A 14,114-nucleotide genomic window follows, 5' to 3' on the forward strand; every position below is an offset into this window, starting at 1 on the left:
TAATACACACTCATACACATCTATTCACAGTAACTATAGCTACACACATATATAGATTGTCTTATCTCTATAGATCCTATATCTATGTATAAAACAAATACCTACTCAAAAAGATGGAGATTTCTGGAAGGGTAACTTAAAGGTGAAAAATAATAACTCAGAACAGCTCTATAAATTTAAGAAATATCAGGACAACTCCCCCCACCCCACCGCCCATGTTTAGGCCTTTGTTATCCTCATGCATAGTAAACCTCTTCTTTTTCAATCACAGTAATCACCTGTTTTGCAACTCAATAACCCAAATGAGACTGTTCAAAGGAAAATGAAAGCATTGATAAGAGCAAACCCTTGGTACCTGAGACCACTAGGCAAAAAAGAGCTCAAGAGCTAAGCAAAGTTTCCACCAAAACTGCAATGAGGTTAACAGGGCACAGTAACACAATTTTGTACCTGATACCTAGGAAGCAAGGGGAGAACACGGAGCAGAGGAGTGGAAAATCTGCTGACAGCCTGAGATTGTCTAGTAGGAAAGAGTGAGAACGGGCTTTCCAGGCAGTGTCTCAATTCATTTCAAAGGCAATGTCCACCAACCATTTAAACACAGACAAGGCATTCATATGAAATGCCAGAGAAAGGTGACGCTCGGAGCTCAAACTCTCCCTCTTTCCGATCTGTCAGCGTCAGCGCCTCGTTTGTTCTATTCTTTTTCCATCCGAAAAGAATATTCTAATGTTTTTTTCCCACCCAAATTGCGATACAAGAAGACCCTGCTCCACACGGTGGAAAGGGCACCCATTTTCCTTCGGAGCAAAGGGAATGGTGGAGAAGGGCACTGAGGAAAATAAGAGAAACGGATTGTGGCAGGGGTTTGGAGGGGTGCAATTTAGCAGCTGCACTCACCCGGGTGAGACATGGGGATGACCTCATTGCGGGTCCCTGGGTAGTTAAAGATGACAGCTCCAGACGCCCCTCTCTCGTAAGCCAGATGGATTTTGTCTGCAAAGGTGCAGCCCCCGCCGCGCTGGATGAGGGCCAACCAAGACACTTGAACGGTGCTTCCCCAGTCCCCCGGGACCGTGGGCACCGTGAAATTCGTCTGCGGGTTGCAGGCGTTGAGTGCCCCGGGGCCGTCGGGAGGTACCAGGACCCCAGCCACCGGCTCAAGAGGCGAGTCTTGTCCATACACGCCCTCTTCGCTCAGCTCCCACACGGTGCGGTTCACTCCGGTGTGCGGAACCCGCCAAGACACGTTGAGGTAAGCAGTCCACACTGCCTCGGCCCCCCGGGAGCCGGGGGCGTGCGAACTCAGGGCCAGCAGGAAGCACCACGCCAGCAGCGGAGAAGCGCTACAAGCACCGCGGTAGGAGACCTGGGTCGAGAGCGGCGGCCCCATGGTGCTCACACTTCGCGGCTCCCAAGGGCCCAGAGCACCCGCCCTCCTTGAGCTTGCCAGGTCCCTGGCCTCCACCAGGTGAGCACCAGGTGAGGGGGGGGAGGGGAGTGGCTGGCGTGAACCACGAGCTGGGTCGCAGCCGAGAGGCACGTAGCTTCTGTAGGGATGTTGCCGCAGATGCAGCTTTTCTCAGCTCCAGTCCTCTTCGCATCTGTAGCGGCCAAGACCGGCTCTGGGGCTTTAGCTTGAAGCTCCGCCCAGCCGACTGGGGGTAGAGGTGGCTTAGAGAGAGGAAAGGACACTGCGGGATCCGCCTCTTAAAAGGGTAACATGATGGGAAGGAGCTTTGTGACTGTGTGGCCAGGTCATTTTATGACAAATGGACAGAACAAGCTTTCTGATAGAATTCAAGTCCGTGTTGAATTGCAAGAACACATTTTCCTTCCTCATATTAGTCTAAAAGGACGTTTCAGGCTTGAGGTGCTAGAATATGAAGGTAGTCTAAAAGCATTGATCAGAAGGGTCTGAGTTGCAGTCCAGAGAATTTAGGTAGGTAGGTAGGTGGTGCCAGGGGCAGGTTGTTACTGATTCTCTAAAGGACTGGGAGAGTTGGGAGGGAGGAGAGAGGAGGGAGGGAGCACAGGAAAAGCAAATTGTTAACCCTTCTTTGTTTACCCAAATGTCATTTTTCTGTTTTCTTGCTCCAAACTACAATTACATATATTTATTTCCTTCTTACCCTTATCTTAGGCGAAATATACTGCATCGATTGCCCCTTCTAATGTAATCTTTGTACTCAAAAAGGAATTACAAGCAGTCCATGAATTAGGAATGACCTATTAGTTACGAATCAATCCCATCCAAGATCTTATAAATTGGAGGTTTGTAACAAAAAATGGCCATTACTTTGAGATCTACATCAAAACATTATTATTATTGCTGTTTTATTATGTTAAAGGTGTTTTAGTGTGTCTGGAAGTGTTTCTTTAAGACTTCTTATGCATAGAAAGGTACACTATACCAGGGGCTGCACAAAGTTTGTGGAATAATGGAATTTCCCCACAAACTTTTTGAAGCCCCCTAGTATACTCTAAAGGAGCTCTGGTAGTGGAGTGGTAAGGAATCGGGCTGCTAACCTCAAGGTCAGCAGTTTGAAACTACCAGCTGTTCTGCGGGAGAAAGATGAGACTTTCTGCTCCTGTAAAGATTTACTGCCTCAGAAACCCTATACAGGGTGGCTATGAGTCAGAAATGACTTCACAGCACATAACCACCACCATCAGTAGACTCTTACGGAGTTCTGGTGTGTTGTTGTTGCCGGTTAATGCGCTGGACTGCAAGGTCTATTTGAACCCTCAAGGTCAGTGGTTCAAGCTCACCAGCCACTCCTTGGAAACCCTATGTAAAATCGTTTTGAGTCAGAACCAACTCCACAACACTTAACAACAACAACCACAACAAAAATATATACTAGGAGCCCTGGTGTAGCACTGTCAGATATAGCACTAGACTGCAAGGTCAGTTTGAACCACAAAGTCAGTGGTTCATACTCACCAGTCGTTCCTTGGAAACCTTATACAGGGTGACTATAAGTCAGAAACAAGTCTACGGCACTTAACAGTAATAGTATATACCAAGACAAACAGACTGATATTAGATACAAATGGTATCCAACTCTTAAGACTTATGTACAAATTTTACCTAGAAACAGACTTAGGAACAGAACTCATTCATAATCCAGGAACTTCCTGTACCAGTTTTATATGCTCGAAAACAGTCTCTTTTACTTCACCTTATACAAACAAGATTACCCAAATGGATATACCCACACCATTCATGGCCTTTATTTAATAAACTTTCTCTATTTCCAACTAACTGAAAGGAAGTCTGTTCCACCTCAGCAGTTCTCTCATGGCACTGTTCATTATGATTTATCCTTACTTTAAATGTGTGATTTTTGTCTACCTGTCAGCTATTATAGTGTAGGTGTTCAATAAATGTGTATTAGATAAAATTGAATTACTGCAGATGGTGTCTGACAGCTATGAATAGCTTTTGAACTTGGGGGACTTACTTTCTCTTTCTCAGTTTCCTCATCTGTAAAATGGGATAATGGTAACTACTTCATAGAGTTGTTTACATGATTAAATATATGTAAGTCAACTGAAACTTGATGTCCAACGTAGAGATACTAAAGCAAATGAAAGAAATGAGGAAGTGAAAGAGCTGAATAGAAAAATTTCAAAAGACAGCTCAAGAAGACAAAGCCAAACATTATTTTAAAAAGTGTGCAAAGACCTGGAGTTAGAAAACCAAAAGGGAAGAACGCAGTTAGTATTCCTCAAGCTTAGAGAACTGAAGAAAAAAGTCAAGCCTCAACTTGAAATGCTGAAGGATTCTATGGGCAAAATATTGAATGATGTAGAAAGCATCAAGAGAAGATGGAAGGAATACACAAAATTACTGTACCAGAAAGAAATTATGGATGTTCAACATTTCAAGAGGTAGCATATGATCAATAGTCAATGATCCTGATGGAAGAAGCTCGAGATGCATTGAAGGCATTGGCAAAGAGCAAGGCTCTGGGAACTGATGGAATATGAATTGAAATCTTTCAACAAACTAATGCAGCACTGGAGGCACTCACTCATTTATGTCAAGAAATTTGGTAGACAGCTACCTGGCCAACTGACTGGAAGAGGTCCAGATTTGTGCCCATTCCAAACAGAGGTAATCCAAAGGAATGCAGAAATCATTGGACAATATAATTAATATCACATACAAGTACAGTTTTGCTAAAGATATTTTGTAATTGGCTGCAATAGTACATTTACAGAGAACTACCAGAGGTTCAAGCTGGATTCAGAAGAGGATGTGTAATAAGGGATATCTTTTCTGATGTCAGATGGATCTTGCCTGACTGAAAGCATGGAATACCAGAAAGATGTTTACTTGTGTGTTATTGACTATGTGTGGATCATGACAAGCTATGGACAGTATTATGGAGAATGAGTATTCCTGAACATATACTTGTACTCATGAGGAACCTTTATATAGACTAAGGGAACACTGAATGGTTTAAAATTAGGAAAGGTGTGTGCCAAGGTTTAAACAGAACAAGGGAACACTGAATGATTTAAAATTAGGAAAGGTGTGTGCCAGGGTTGTATTCTTTCACCATACTTATTCAGTCTGTATGCTGAGCAAATAATCGAAGAAGCTGTACTATATGTAGAAAAACGTGGCATCAGGATTAATAACCTGCGATATGCAGAATACACAACCTTGCTTGCTGAAAACGAAGAGGACTTAAAACACTTACTGATGAAGATCAAAACCCACAGCCTTTGGTATGGGTTGCACCTCAACATAAAGAAAACAAAAATACTCTCCATTGGACCACTAAATAACATCACAATAAAGGAAAAAAGATTGAAGTTGTCAAAGACTTCATTTTCCTTGGATCAGCCATCAACAATCATGGAAGTAGCAGTCAAGAAAGCAAATGAAGTATTGCATTAGACAAATCTGCTGCACAAGACCTATTTAAAGTGTTGAAGAGCAAAGATGTCAGCTTGAGGACTAAGGTGCACCTGACCCAAGCCGTGATATTCTCAATAAACTCATAAGCATGTGAAAGTAAATAAGGAAGACAGTAGAGGAATTGTTGCATTGAGCTATGGTGTTGGAGGAGAATATTAAAAGTACCAATAACTGCCAAAAGAACAAACCAATCTGTGTTGGAAGAAGTGCAGCCAGAATCTTCCTTGGAAGCCAGGGTGGCCAAACATTAGACATATTATCAGGAGAGATTAGTCCCTGGAGAGGAATATCATGCTTGGTAAAGTGGAGGGTTAGAGAAAGAGGAAGACCCCCAATGAGATGAATTGGCACAGTGGAAGCAGCAATGGGCTCATATGTAGCAACAATTGTGAGATTGTCACAGGACCAGACAGTGTTTCGTTCTGTTGTGCATAGGGTTGCTATGAGTCAGTACCCACTTGATGGCAAAAACAACAACAACAACAACAACTTATAATAGTGCTTGGTTGATGATTAAAATTATATGTGCACTATACACCTATTGATGTCCTGGTGTGGCACTGTGGGTTAATGCACCAGACTGCAAAGCCATTTGAACTGCAAGGTCAGCAGTTCAAGCTCACCAGCTGCTCCTTGGAAACTCCATACAGGGTCGCTATGGGTTGCAATCAATTCAAAAGAACTTAGCAACAACAACATACACCTATTGTTGTTGTTGTAACGTGCCATTAAGTAGGTACTGACTCATAACAACCCTGTATAGGGTTTCTGAGGAGCAGCTAGTGGGTTTGAATCACCGACCTTGCAGTTAGCAGCATAGTGTTTATCCTACAGCGTGACACCAGGACTTCCCTGTATAGGGTTTCTGAGGAGCAGCTAGTGGGTTTGAATCACCGACCTTGCAGTTAGCAGCATAGTGTTTATCCTACAGCGTGACACCAGGACTTCATGCACATGTTAAGATGACTAAAATTTAAAACACTGACAACAGCAAATGTTGGTAAGTATGCACAGCAATGTAGCTCTTATTTGTATAGAATTATACTCTGTATTGTATAGAATTATACTCTGGTAGTGTAGTGGTTACGAATCGGCCTGTGAGCCGCAAGGTCAGCAGTTCGAAACTACCAGCTGTTCCGTGGGAGAAAGATGAGGCTTTCTGCTCCCGTAAAGATTTACAGCCTCGGAAATCCTGTACAGGGTCGCTATGAGTCGGAATCGACTCCACGGCACATAACAACAACAATACAACCACTTTGGAATACAGTCTGGCCATTTCTTACTAAGTTACAAGCATGCTTCTAGGTATGAAAACTCATGTCAACATAAAAACCTGCACATAAATGTTTATAGCAGCCTCATTATTAAGTACCCAAAACTGGGAGCAACCAAGTTGTCTTTCTATAAACAAATTGTGATACATCTATATAATTATTATTCAGCAAAAAAAAAGGAATGAGTTATTAAACCATGAAAAAATATGAAGGAACCTTAAATGCATGTTGTTAAGTGACAGAAGCTAGTTTTGAAAAGCTATATACTGCATGATTCCAACTATATGACATGTGAGAATAGCAAAATTACAGAGACAGTGAAAGGATCAGTGGTTGTCAGGGGATCTAGAGGATGGAGGAGGGATGAATAGGTAGAGCACAGGGCACTTTAAGGACATAGACTCTATTTTGTATGATATTGTAATGATGTATATGGGCATTATGCATTTTTCAAACCCCATGTTGTTAAATTGTTAAGTGCCGTTGAGTCATAGTGACTAATATGATTTCCAAGGAGTGGCTGGTAAGTTTGAACTGCTGACCTTGCAGCTCAAATCCACCTTGTTGTCCAGTGTTCATTCTACAGAACTACACCAAGGTTCCCTATGACTGTACAATACAAAGATTGAACCCAAATATAAAATATGGTCTTTAGTTAACAGTAATGTGGCAATATTGGTCCACTAATTATAACAAATGTACCACAAAATGGAATGCAAGATGTTACTACTAAGAGACACAGTGTGCAGGGGGAAATGAGAAATGTGGGATCCCTCTGGACTTTTTGTACACATGTTGTTGTTGTTGTTTTTTTTTTTGTAAACTAAAATTCCTCTAATAAAAGTCTATGGAAATGCAAATACTGTTGAATGATGATGCACAGAGGAGATTGTAATCATTGCTATGAAACGATGGTGTAAAGCCAAGGTTCTCCCATATATACTATCACTCAGTTCACAATAAAAAAATTAAAAAGTCTATGGAAATTTTTTATTATTATTATTTTATTAGACAGGCTCAGGGGACCAATAATTTAAAAATAATTTTAAAGCTGCAACTTTGAAGTAATAATCAGAGTAATTTTGTTGAGAATGCTCAGTCTTAGCTGCCTTTTCAGTTCAAAGAGCTACGTAATTTACTTTATTCCTCATCAATCACTCCCCTCAGTCCCTGGCCCCAAATTTACCTAATCAATAGTATTATTCCCATTGATTAAGTATGAGTCATTTCATACTCTTATGACTTGAGAGAAACCTGGAGGAAAGTTAACACCATACAGCATATACCATACAACACCTGGAATCCATATAAATGGCCAATTCTGTGAAACATGAACCATAGGAATTGAAAGGACCTTAGAAATCATCAGAAAAGATATGTCGGTGCAATAACATGGTACTCCAAACTGCTGATAATAAACTCTGAGGGCAAAGTTACCAAGAAGAAATGAAATGGGTAGAATCAGCCATTTCTAAGGAATGGTACAATTCAAGAAATTATCTTAATTTGTTGGTGAACATTCAAAATTCAATCAAGATTAGTTGCATGACAAACAAGTATACTATACTTTAAAGAAACAGTATGTTTTAAAAAAGAGGAAATGTTTTACGAACTAGCTACAAAAATTAAGATTAAAAGAGACATTTTGTTAGTGTTTGTTCATTCATTCTTAAACAAATATTCACTGCATATCTACTGTTTTCCAGCCATAGGCTAAGTTTTTGTTAGGAGCCAATGAGGCGGTACTGACTCATAGCAACCTTATGCCTAGCAGAACGAAACACTGCCTGATCCTGGGCCAACCTCACGACTGTTGCCACGCTTGAGTCCATCGATGCTGCCACTTGGCTAATCCATCTCGTTGGGGGTCTTCCTTCTTTTCTCTGACCCTCCACCTTACCAAACATTATGTCCTTATCCAGCAACTGGTCATTCCTGACAATATGTCCAAAGTATGAGAGACGAGGTTTGGCCATCTTGGCCTCCAAGGAGCACTCTGACAACACTTCCAAAACGGATCTATTGGTCCTTTTGGCAACCCATGGCACTTTCAAAATTCTCCAACACCATAACTCAAAAGCATCAATCCTTCTACGTCTTCCTTATTCACTGTCCAGCTTTCACATGCATATGAGGTTATTGAAAATACCATGGTTTGGGTCAGGTGCACCTTAGTCCTCAAGCTGACATCTCTGCTCTGCAACACTTAAAAAAAAAATTCTTGTGCAGCAGATTTGTATAATGCAACACATCGTTTGATTTCTTGACTGCTGCTTCTGTGAATGTTGATAGTTGATCCAAGAAAAAGAAAGTCCTTGAGAACTTCAATCTTTTCTCTGTCGATAAGAATGTTGTTTATTGGTCCAGTGGTGAGGATTTTTGTTTTGTTTACATTGAGATGTTAAGTACTGGGATACAAAAACAAATATGATATCAACTCTGTTCTCACAGAGATAATAAATTAGCTTGGATGAGACAAACAAGTAAACTGATCATTGTAGTATAGAGTGTTATATGCAATAGTATGTACAGGGCAGTAGTGAATACTAGAAAAGAGGCACTTAACCCAGCTCAGGAAGTAAGGGAAAGCTTCCCAGGGAAGGTTATATCTATGAGGGAATTAGCCTTTCTAAGTAGAGAACAACACAAGGAAAGTCATTGAGACATAAATAAAAAATAGTGGGAAACTACAAGTACTACAGGCCCTATACTATATTTTTACAAAAATAATGCACGTGATATATATATATATATATATATAACTGTGCCCTCCCCACAAGATATTTTCTTAAATATGCTCTGCATATTTATACAAAGTATAAAAAATTAGCAATGATGTGTTTAAAAAATACCTTGTGGGGAAGGAGACGGCAGCAAAAAAGTATCACGTGCATGTTATTTGTGTAAAATACTATAGTTCAAAATGATTGGATCCTAAACTACAAGAAGAATTATAAGAGGTAAAGTTGGAGAGGTATGCAAGGGCCAATTCTTCAGGATATTTTGGCTAAAGCTAGAGAGTTTGGACTTTATCCAAAAGCAAGGAGTAATATTATCAGGGTTTTAAGCAGGGAGTGATGTAATCAGATCTGAATTTTAGAGATCACTTGTGTGGCACTGTGGGTTAATGCACTGGACTGCAAAGTCGGTTTGAACTGCAAGGTCGATGGTTCCAACTCACCAGCCACTCCTGGGAAACCCTATACAGGGTTGCTATGGGTCAGAGCCAACTTGACAGCTCTTAACAACATGGCTTTTCTGAATAGTATACTAGTAGGAGGGGAAGCTGAGGGCCCAGACATCTCTAAGGGAGAGATGAAGATGTCTTAGTTTAGGTTGGTAGTGAAGTGTGTTTTGGAGGTAGAATCAGTAAGACTGAGTTAGGGATTAGCTTTCTTTGGGGTTTTGGGCTTAGAAGATTTGATGGTGTTAAGTCAGAGAATACAGGAGTAAAGTTTTATATGTGTAGAGGAGCTAGGAGGGGCGATTAGTTCAGTTTAGACACGTTGATTTTGAGGTACCTATTACTACCTGCTCCTTGGAAACCCTATACAGAGTCACTATGAGTCGGAACTGACTCAATGGCATTTAGCAATGACAATAATATAACGTAACGGAAGTCCTGGTGTGGTGTTATAGCATGTAAGTATTGGATTGCTAACTGCAAGGTTGGAGGTTCAAACCCACCAACTGCTCCTTGGAAACCCCGCACAGCATAACTTGAGTTGGAACAGACTTGACAGTACTTAACAACAACAACATAATGTAACTGAGTTGGAATCGACTTAGTGGCAGTGTTGTTTGTTGTTATGTGCCGTTGAGTCGGTTCCAACCCATAGCGACCCTGAACAGCTTTCCGAGGCTGTAAATCTTTATGGGAGCAGAAAGCCTCATCTTTTTCCCACAGAGCAGCTGGTAGTTTCAAACTGCTGACCTTGAGGTTCGCAGCCCAATTCGTAACCACTATGCTACCAGAGCTTTGGTTTATGATGCAACTAAAGAACCTTAGTAGTACAGTGGTTAAGCACTCGGCTGCTAACCAAAATGTTAGTGGCTCACACCCACCAGCCACTCCATAGGAGAAGATGTTGTTATCTGCTTCCATAAAGAGTTGTTGTTGTTAAGTGCCGTCAAGTCGGTTCCGACCCATAGCGACCCTGTGCAGGGTTTCCGAGGCTGTAAATCTTTACGGGAGCAAAAAGCCTCATCTTTCTCCCGCGGAGCAGCTGGTAGTTTCGAACTGCTGACCTTGCGGTTCGCAGCCCGATTCGTAACCACTACGCTACCAGAGCTCCTCAGTCTTAGAAATTCAATGGGATATTTCTACTCTGCCCTATAGGATTGCTATGAATTAGAATCAACTCAACAGCAATGGGTTTATGATATAAGTAAGTAGAACTCATAGTACCTAGATTTTCTGATTTCTGACAACCTAACATACTCAAGGAAGAGAATGAGTGGGAGTGTACAGAATCAAGAGTCCCTCCCCTCAGTGAGCTCAAAGTTTAGTGGGGCAGTCAATGAGTTATACAGAAAATAACAGTGCAATGTGATAAATGTTATACTTGTACTATGGGAGCAATGTTGTGTGGGCTCTGGGGGATGTTGGTGATGTTGAGTCATCAAGAACAAGTAGAGTTACCCAAGCAAAGAAGAGAATAAGGATGTTCAGGCAGAGGATACACCAGGAAACATTCAGGGAATTAGTGTTTAGTAGTTTAGTATGACTGGGATATTGGGTGCAATGGAGAAGCCAGGGAAATTAAGCTACTTTAGGAAGCATTTAGAAAACTTTTTGAAGAGTTTGAAAAGTTGTAGACTTACTATGTACACGAAGCTATGTATATGAACACAAACATGCACACATAATCCTAGTATGGAAAAATGGTTACAATTGTTGAATCTAGATGGTGGATATATGTATGTTCATTATAGTGTTTTTCTGCTTTTTCATGTTTTTAAATTTTTTGTAATAATGACTTTGAAATTGTGAACTTTATATTGACATCAGTGGAGCAAATAAGTTATTTGATCAGATCTGAGTTTATAGGTTATTCTGGATGTAATGTCAAGAAAAATTGTGTGAAGAGGTAGAGGAACTGGTAAGGAGGCTAATATTCGTAGTACTATTTTGGAGGTCTAGCCAAATGTAGAGCTGGAGAGGCATCAAATTATCATAATTTGAAGACATGAACCATTAAATCATCCTATGAACACTCTTTTCTCTGAGTCTATCCTCACCAAGCAACCTACTTGTTATCATTTAGCTCCCCATGTAAATATGCCTACAGGGAGATAATGCACTGATCAGTAAACACTAGTATCTAGTCTACTTGCACGTTATACTTCTCATTATAAATTAATCAATTGGCATTCTGGTTTATATATTGGTCTCTTGTGAATTTGGTTAAATGTGAGTCAGTCCTCAGGAGCCCAGTCTCTGGTTATGCTTCCAATCCCATTACAATGCTTACAAAACTAAGAACTAGACTGTAGATCGTGATTGTATCAAATTCCTTCCAATCTATGGAGACTTCACTGAGTCACCCTCTGACTTTTCCCAAACAAATCCCTTTGTCTTGCTGTGAGTTATTTTCAAGCTGCAACAGAGCCTTGCTCCTCAGAGTGAGGTGTATTGATCAGGCGCATCTGCTTTATCAGGGATTAGAGTTCATTACAAATGCAGAATTGTGGATCACAACCCAGACCTACTAAATCAGAACCTGCACTTTAATAGGATTCACAGGTGATTGGTATGCACATGGACATTTGAGAAGCACTCGATAGATTAGAGTATTCCTGACAGATAACCAAACTCTACTTCAACTCTCAGTGTCAGAGCTCATTACCTCGAAAAACATTACATCGTCAGTGGAACTAGACTACTGTCCACTTTTCTTGTTGGAAGATTCATATTTGACTTTGCTTCAGTTACTCCCCCACTAATTCCAGACCCCCAGAGTTCCATTGCATTCCTTGACTGTATCACCACCCCACCAGATTTCATCTTATCTTTGAGCCTTAAACTAAATGGATTCCTGGCCAGTGCAACTCATGCACAATTATCACCTATCAGTGAAGACTTGCATGCTGCAATAATTCTAACAGGTTTCAATGTAGCATCCAGAGTAAGATGGTCTAGGAAGCTAGGAAGAAAAGCTTGGCTTCCAGACTAAGACAGATTTCCAAAAACTAGCCAATAAAAACCTTATGGATTTCAGTGGTCTGAATGGCAACTAATGATGGGGGTGGCACAGGACTGGACACCATTTATTCTATTGTACATGGGGTAGCCATGAGTCAGAGGAGGCACATCTTGATGGCAGCAAACACCAACAAATGTTCTTAAGGGTCTTGCTCTCCTAATGTAACGGTTACTGCTCACTGAGCATTACTATGTAATTTATATGCATTAAGGAACCCTGATGGCACAGTAGGCTATGAGTTAGGCACAAAGTCATCAGTTCAGATCCACCAGTCGCTCTATAGGAGAAAGCTAAGGCAGTCTGCTTTTATAAAGATTTACAGCCTCAGAAACACTATGGAGCAGTTCTACTGTTCTACAGGGTCGCTATGAGCTGCAATCAAGTCAACGGCAGTGGGTTTTGGGTTTGAGTTGTCTCATTTAATTCTCACAGCTATCTATTATTAAAGGAGCTCTGGTTGTGTAATGGTCATGACTCGGGCTGCCAACCTCAGCAGATCGAAACTCCCAGCTGTTCTGTGGGAGAAAGATGAGGCTTTCTGCTCCACTAAAGATTTACAGCCTTGGAAACCCTGTACAGGGTCACTATGAGTAGGAACCGACTCCACAGCACATAACAACAACAACAATCTATTATATCCTTATTTTACAGAAGAGAAAACGGACGCAGAAAGGATTAGTAAATTGTTCCGAGGTCATTTGGTGAGTTCTGACACAGGACTCAGCATATTCCTTCCAGATAATGGCATTTGCATTGTAACAGCTTATCCCAAAGAAAGTTGTGAAATATTTCTTATATGTGTTTTAGGTGTTGTGACCACTAAAAGAAAAAAAGAAATATATAGGCCAGGAGCCTTTTTAAAAAGTTCAAATCCTACCACAAAGGCTATTGCTGTGTGCCATGGAGTCAATCCCAACTCGTAGTGACCCCATGTGACAGAGTAGAACAGCTCCATTGGCCTTTTTTTTTTTTTTTTTTTTTTTTTTTAAGAACAACTCCATTGGCTTTTGTAGGCTGTATTCTTTATGGAAACTGATCGACAAGTCTTTCTCCCACAGAGCTGTTGTGAGGGTTTGAAACAACAATCTTTCATTTATAAGCCAAACACTTAACCATTGAATCACCAGGGTTCCTTCTATAAAGGCTAGACTGCCAAATATTTTTATCAACAATACCAAGCGGAAAGATACCCTGAGCAGAACACTGTCAAATGTTGAACTGATAAACACAACAGCATCCTGCAGGTGCAACAGCAGGGCACCGTTGTGGCAGATTAAGCTTCCAGTAACACCGAGTTTCTGCAGAGGCTTGGAGATGAACAATAATGTGTCTTTAATATGTCTGCTAGAAATGAGACATCACATCTGGTTTCTGATCATTAAATGAATAGCAAGACACCATCTGGAACAACTAGTGCCCTGGTGTCTAACCAATGCTGTGGCTATACAACTCAACAATATATCAGTGTACAGGATATGTAGAGAAGGTATGGAGACAAATCTCCACTCTAGGCAGCTACTCTTTAGGTAACAAGAAGAAAATAGTAGGGGTGTGGAGAGAGGGAGCAGCCAAAACAAATCAAACCAAACAAAAAGCCAAGATGTGATTCCATAGCATATTTTCATATTGCAAATTCAGGTAAACCTCAGTCAGCTCAACCATGCAACCATTAGAAAATAGATGTTTTTTTTTTTTTTT

General features: G+C 40.9%; 1 protein-coding gene across 2 annotated transcripts in view; it reads right to left on the bottom strand.

Moving 5' to 3' along the window:
• The window catches only part of RNF128 (ring finger protein 128, E3 ubiquitin protein ligase), a 202,658-nt gene that overhangs the window by 118,135 nt on the left and 70,409 nt on the right, over positions 1-14,114 (bottom strand). Inside the window, exon 1 of one of the 2 annotated variants that reach the window (XM_006871053.1) lies at positions 901-1,645. The exons of the other annotated variant lie outside the window; for it this stretch is intronic. Coding sequence (XP_006871115.1) covers positions 901-1,393 — 493 coding nt within the window. The 5' untranslated portion in view covers positions 1,394-1,645. Of the gene's footprint in view, positions 1-900; positions 1,646-14,114 lie in introns of those variants that run through there. 2 annotated transcript variants of the gene reach the window in all.

Source organism: Chrysochloris asiatica, unplaced genomic scaffold (genome assembly GCF_000296735.1).
Source record: "Chrysochloris asiatica unplaced genomic scaffold, ChrAsi1.0 scaffold00159, whole genome shotgun sequence".
Classification (NCBI taxonomy): Eukaryota; Metazoa; Chordata; class Mammalia; order Afrosoricida; family Chrysochloridae; genus Chrysochloris; species Chrysochloris asiatica.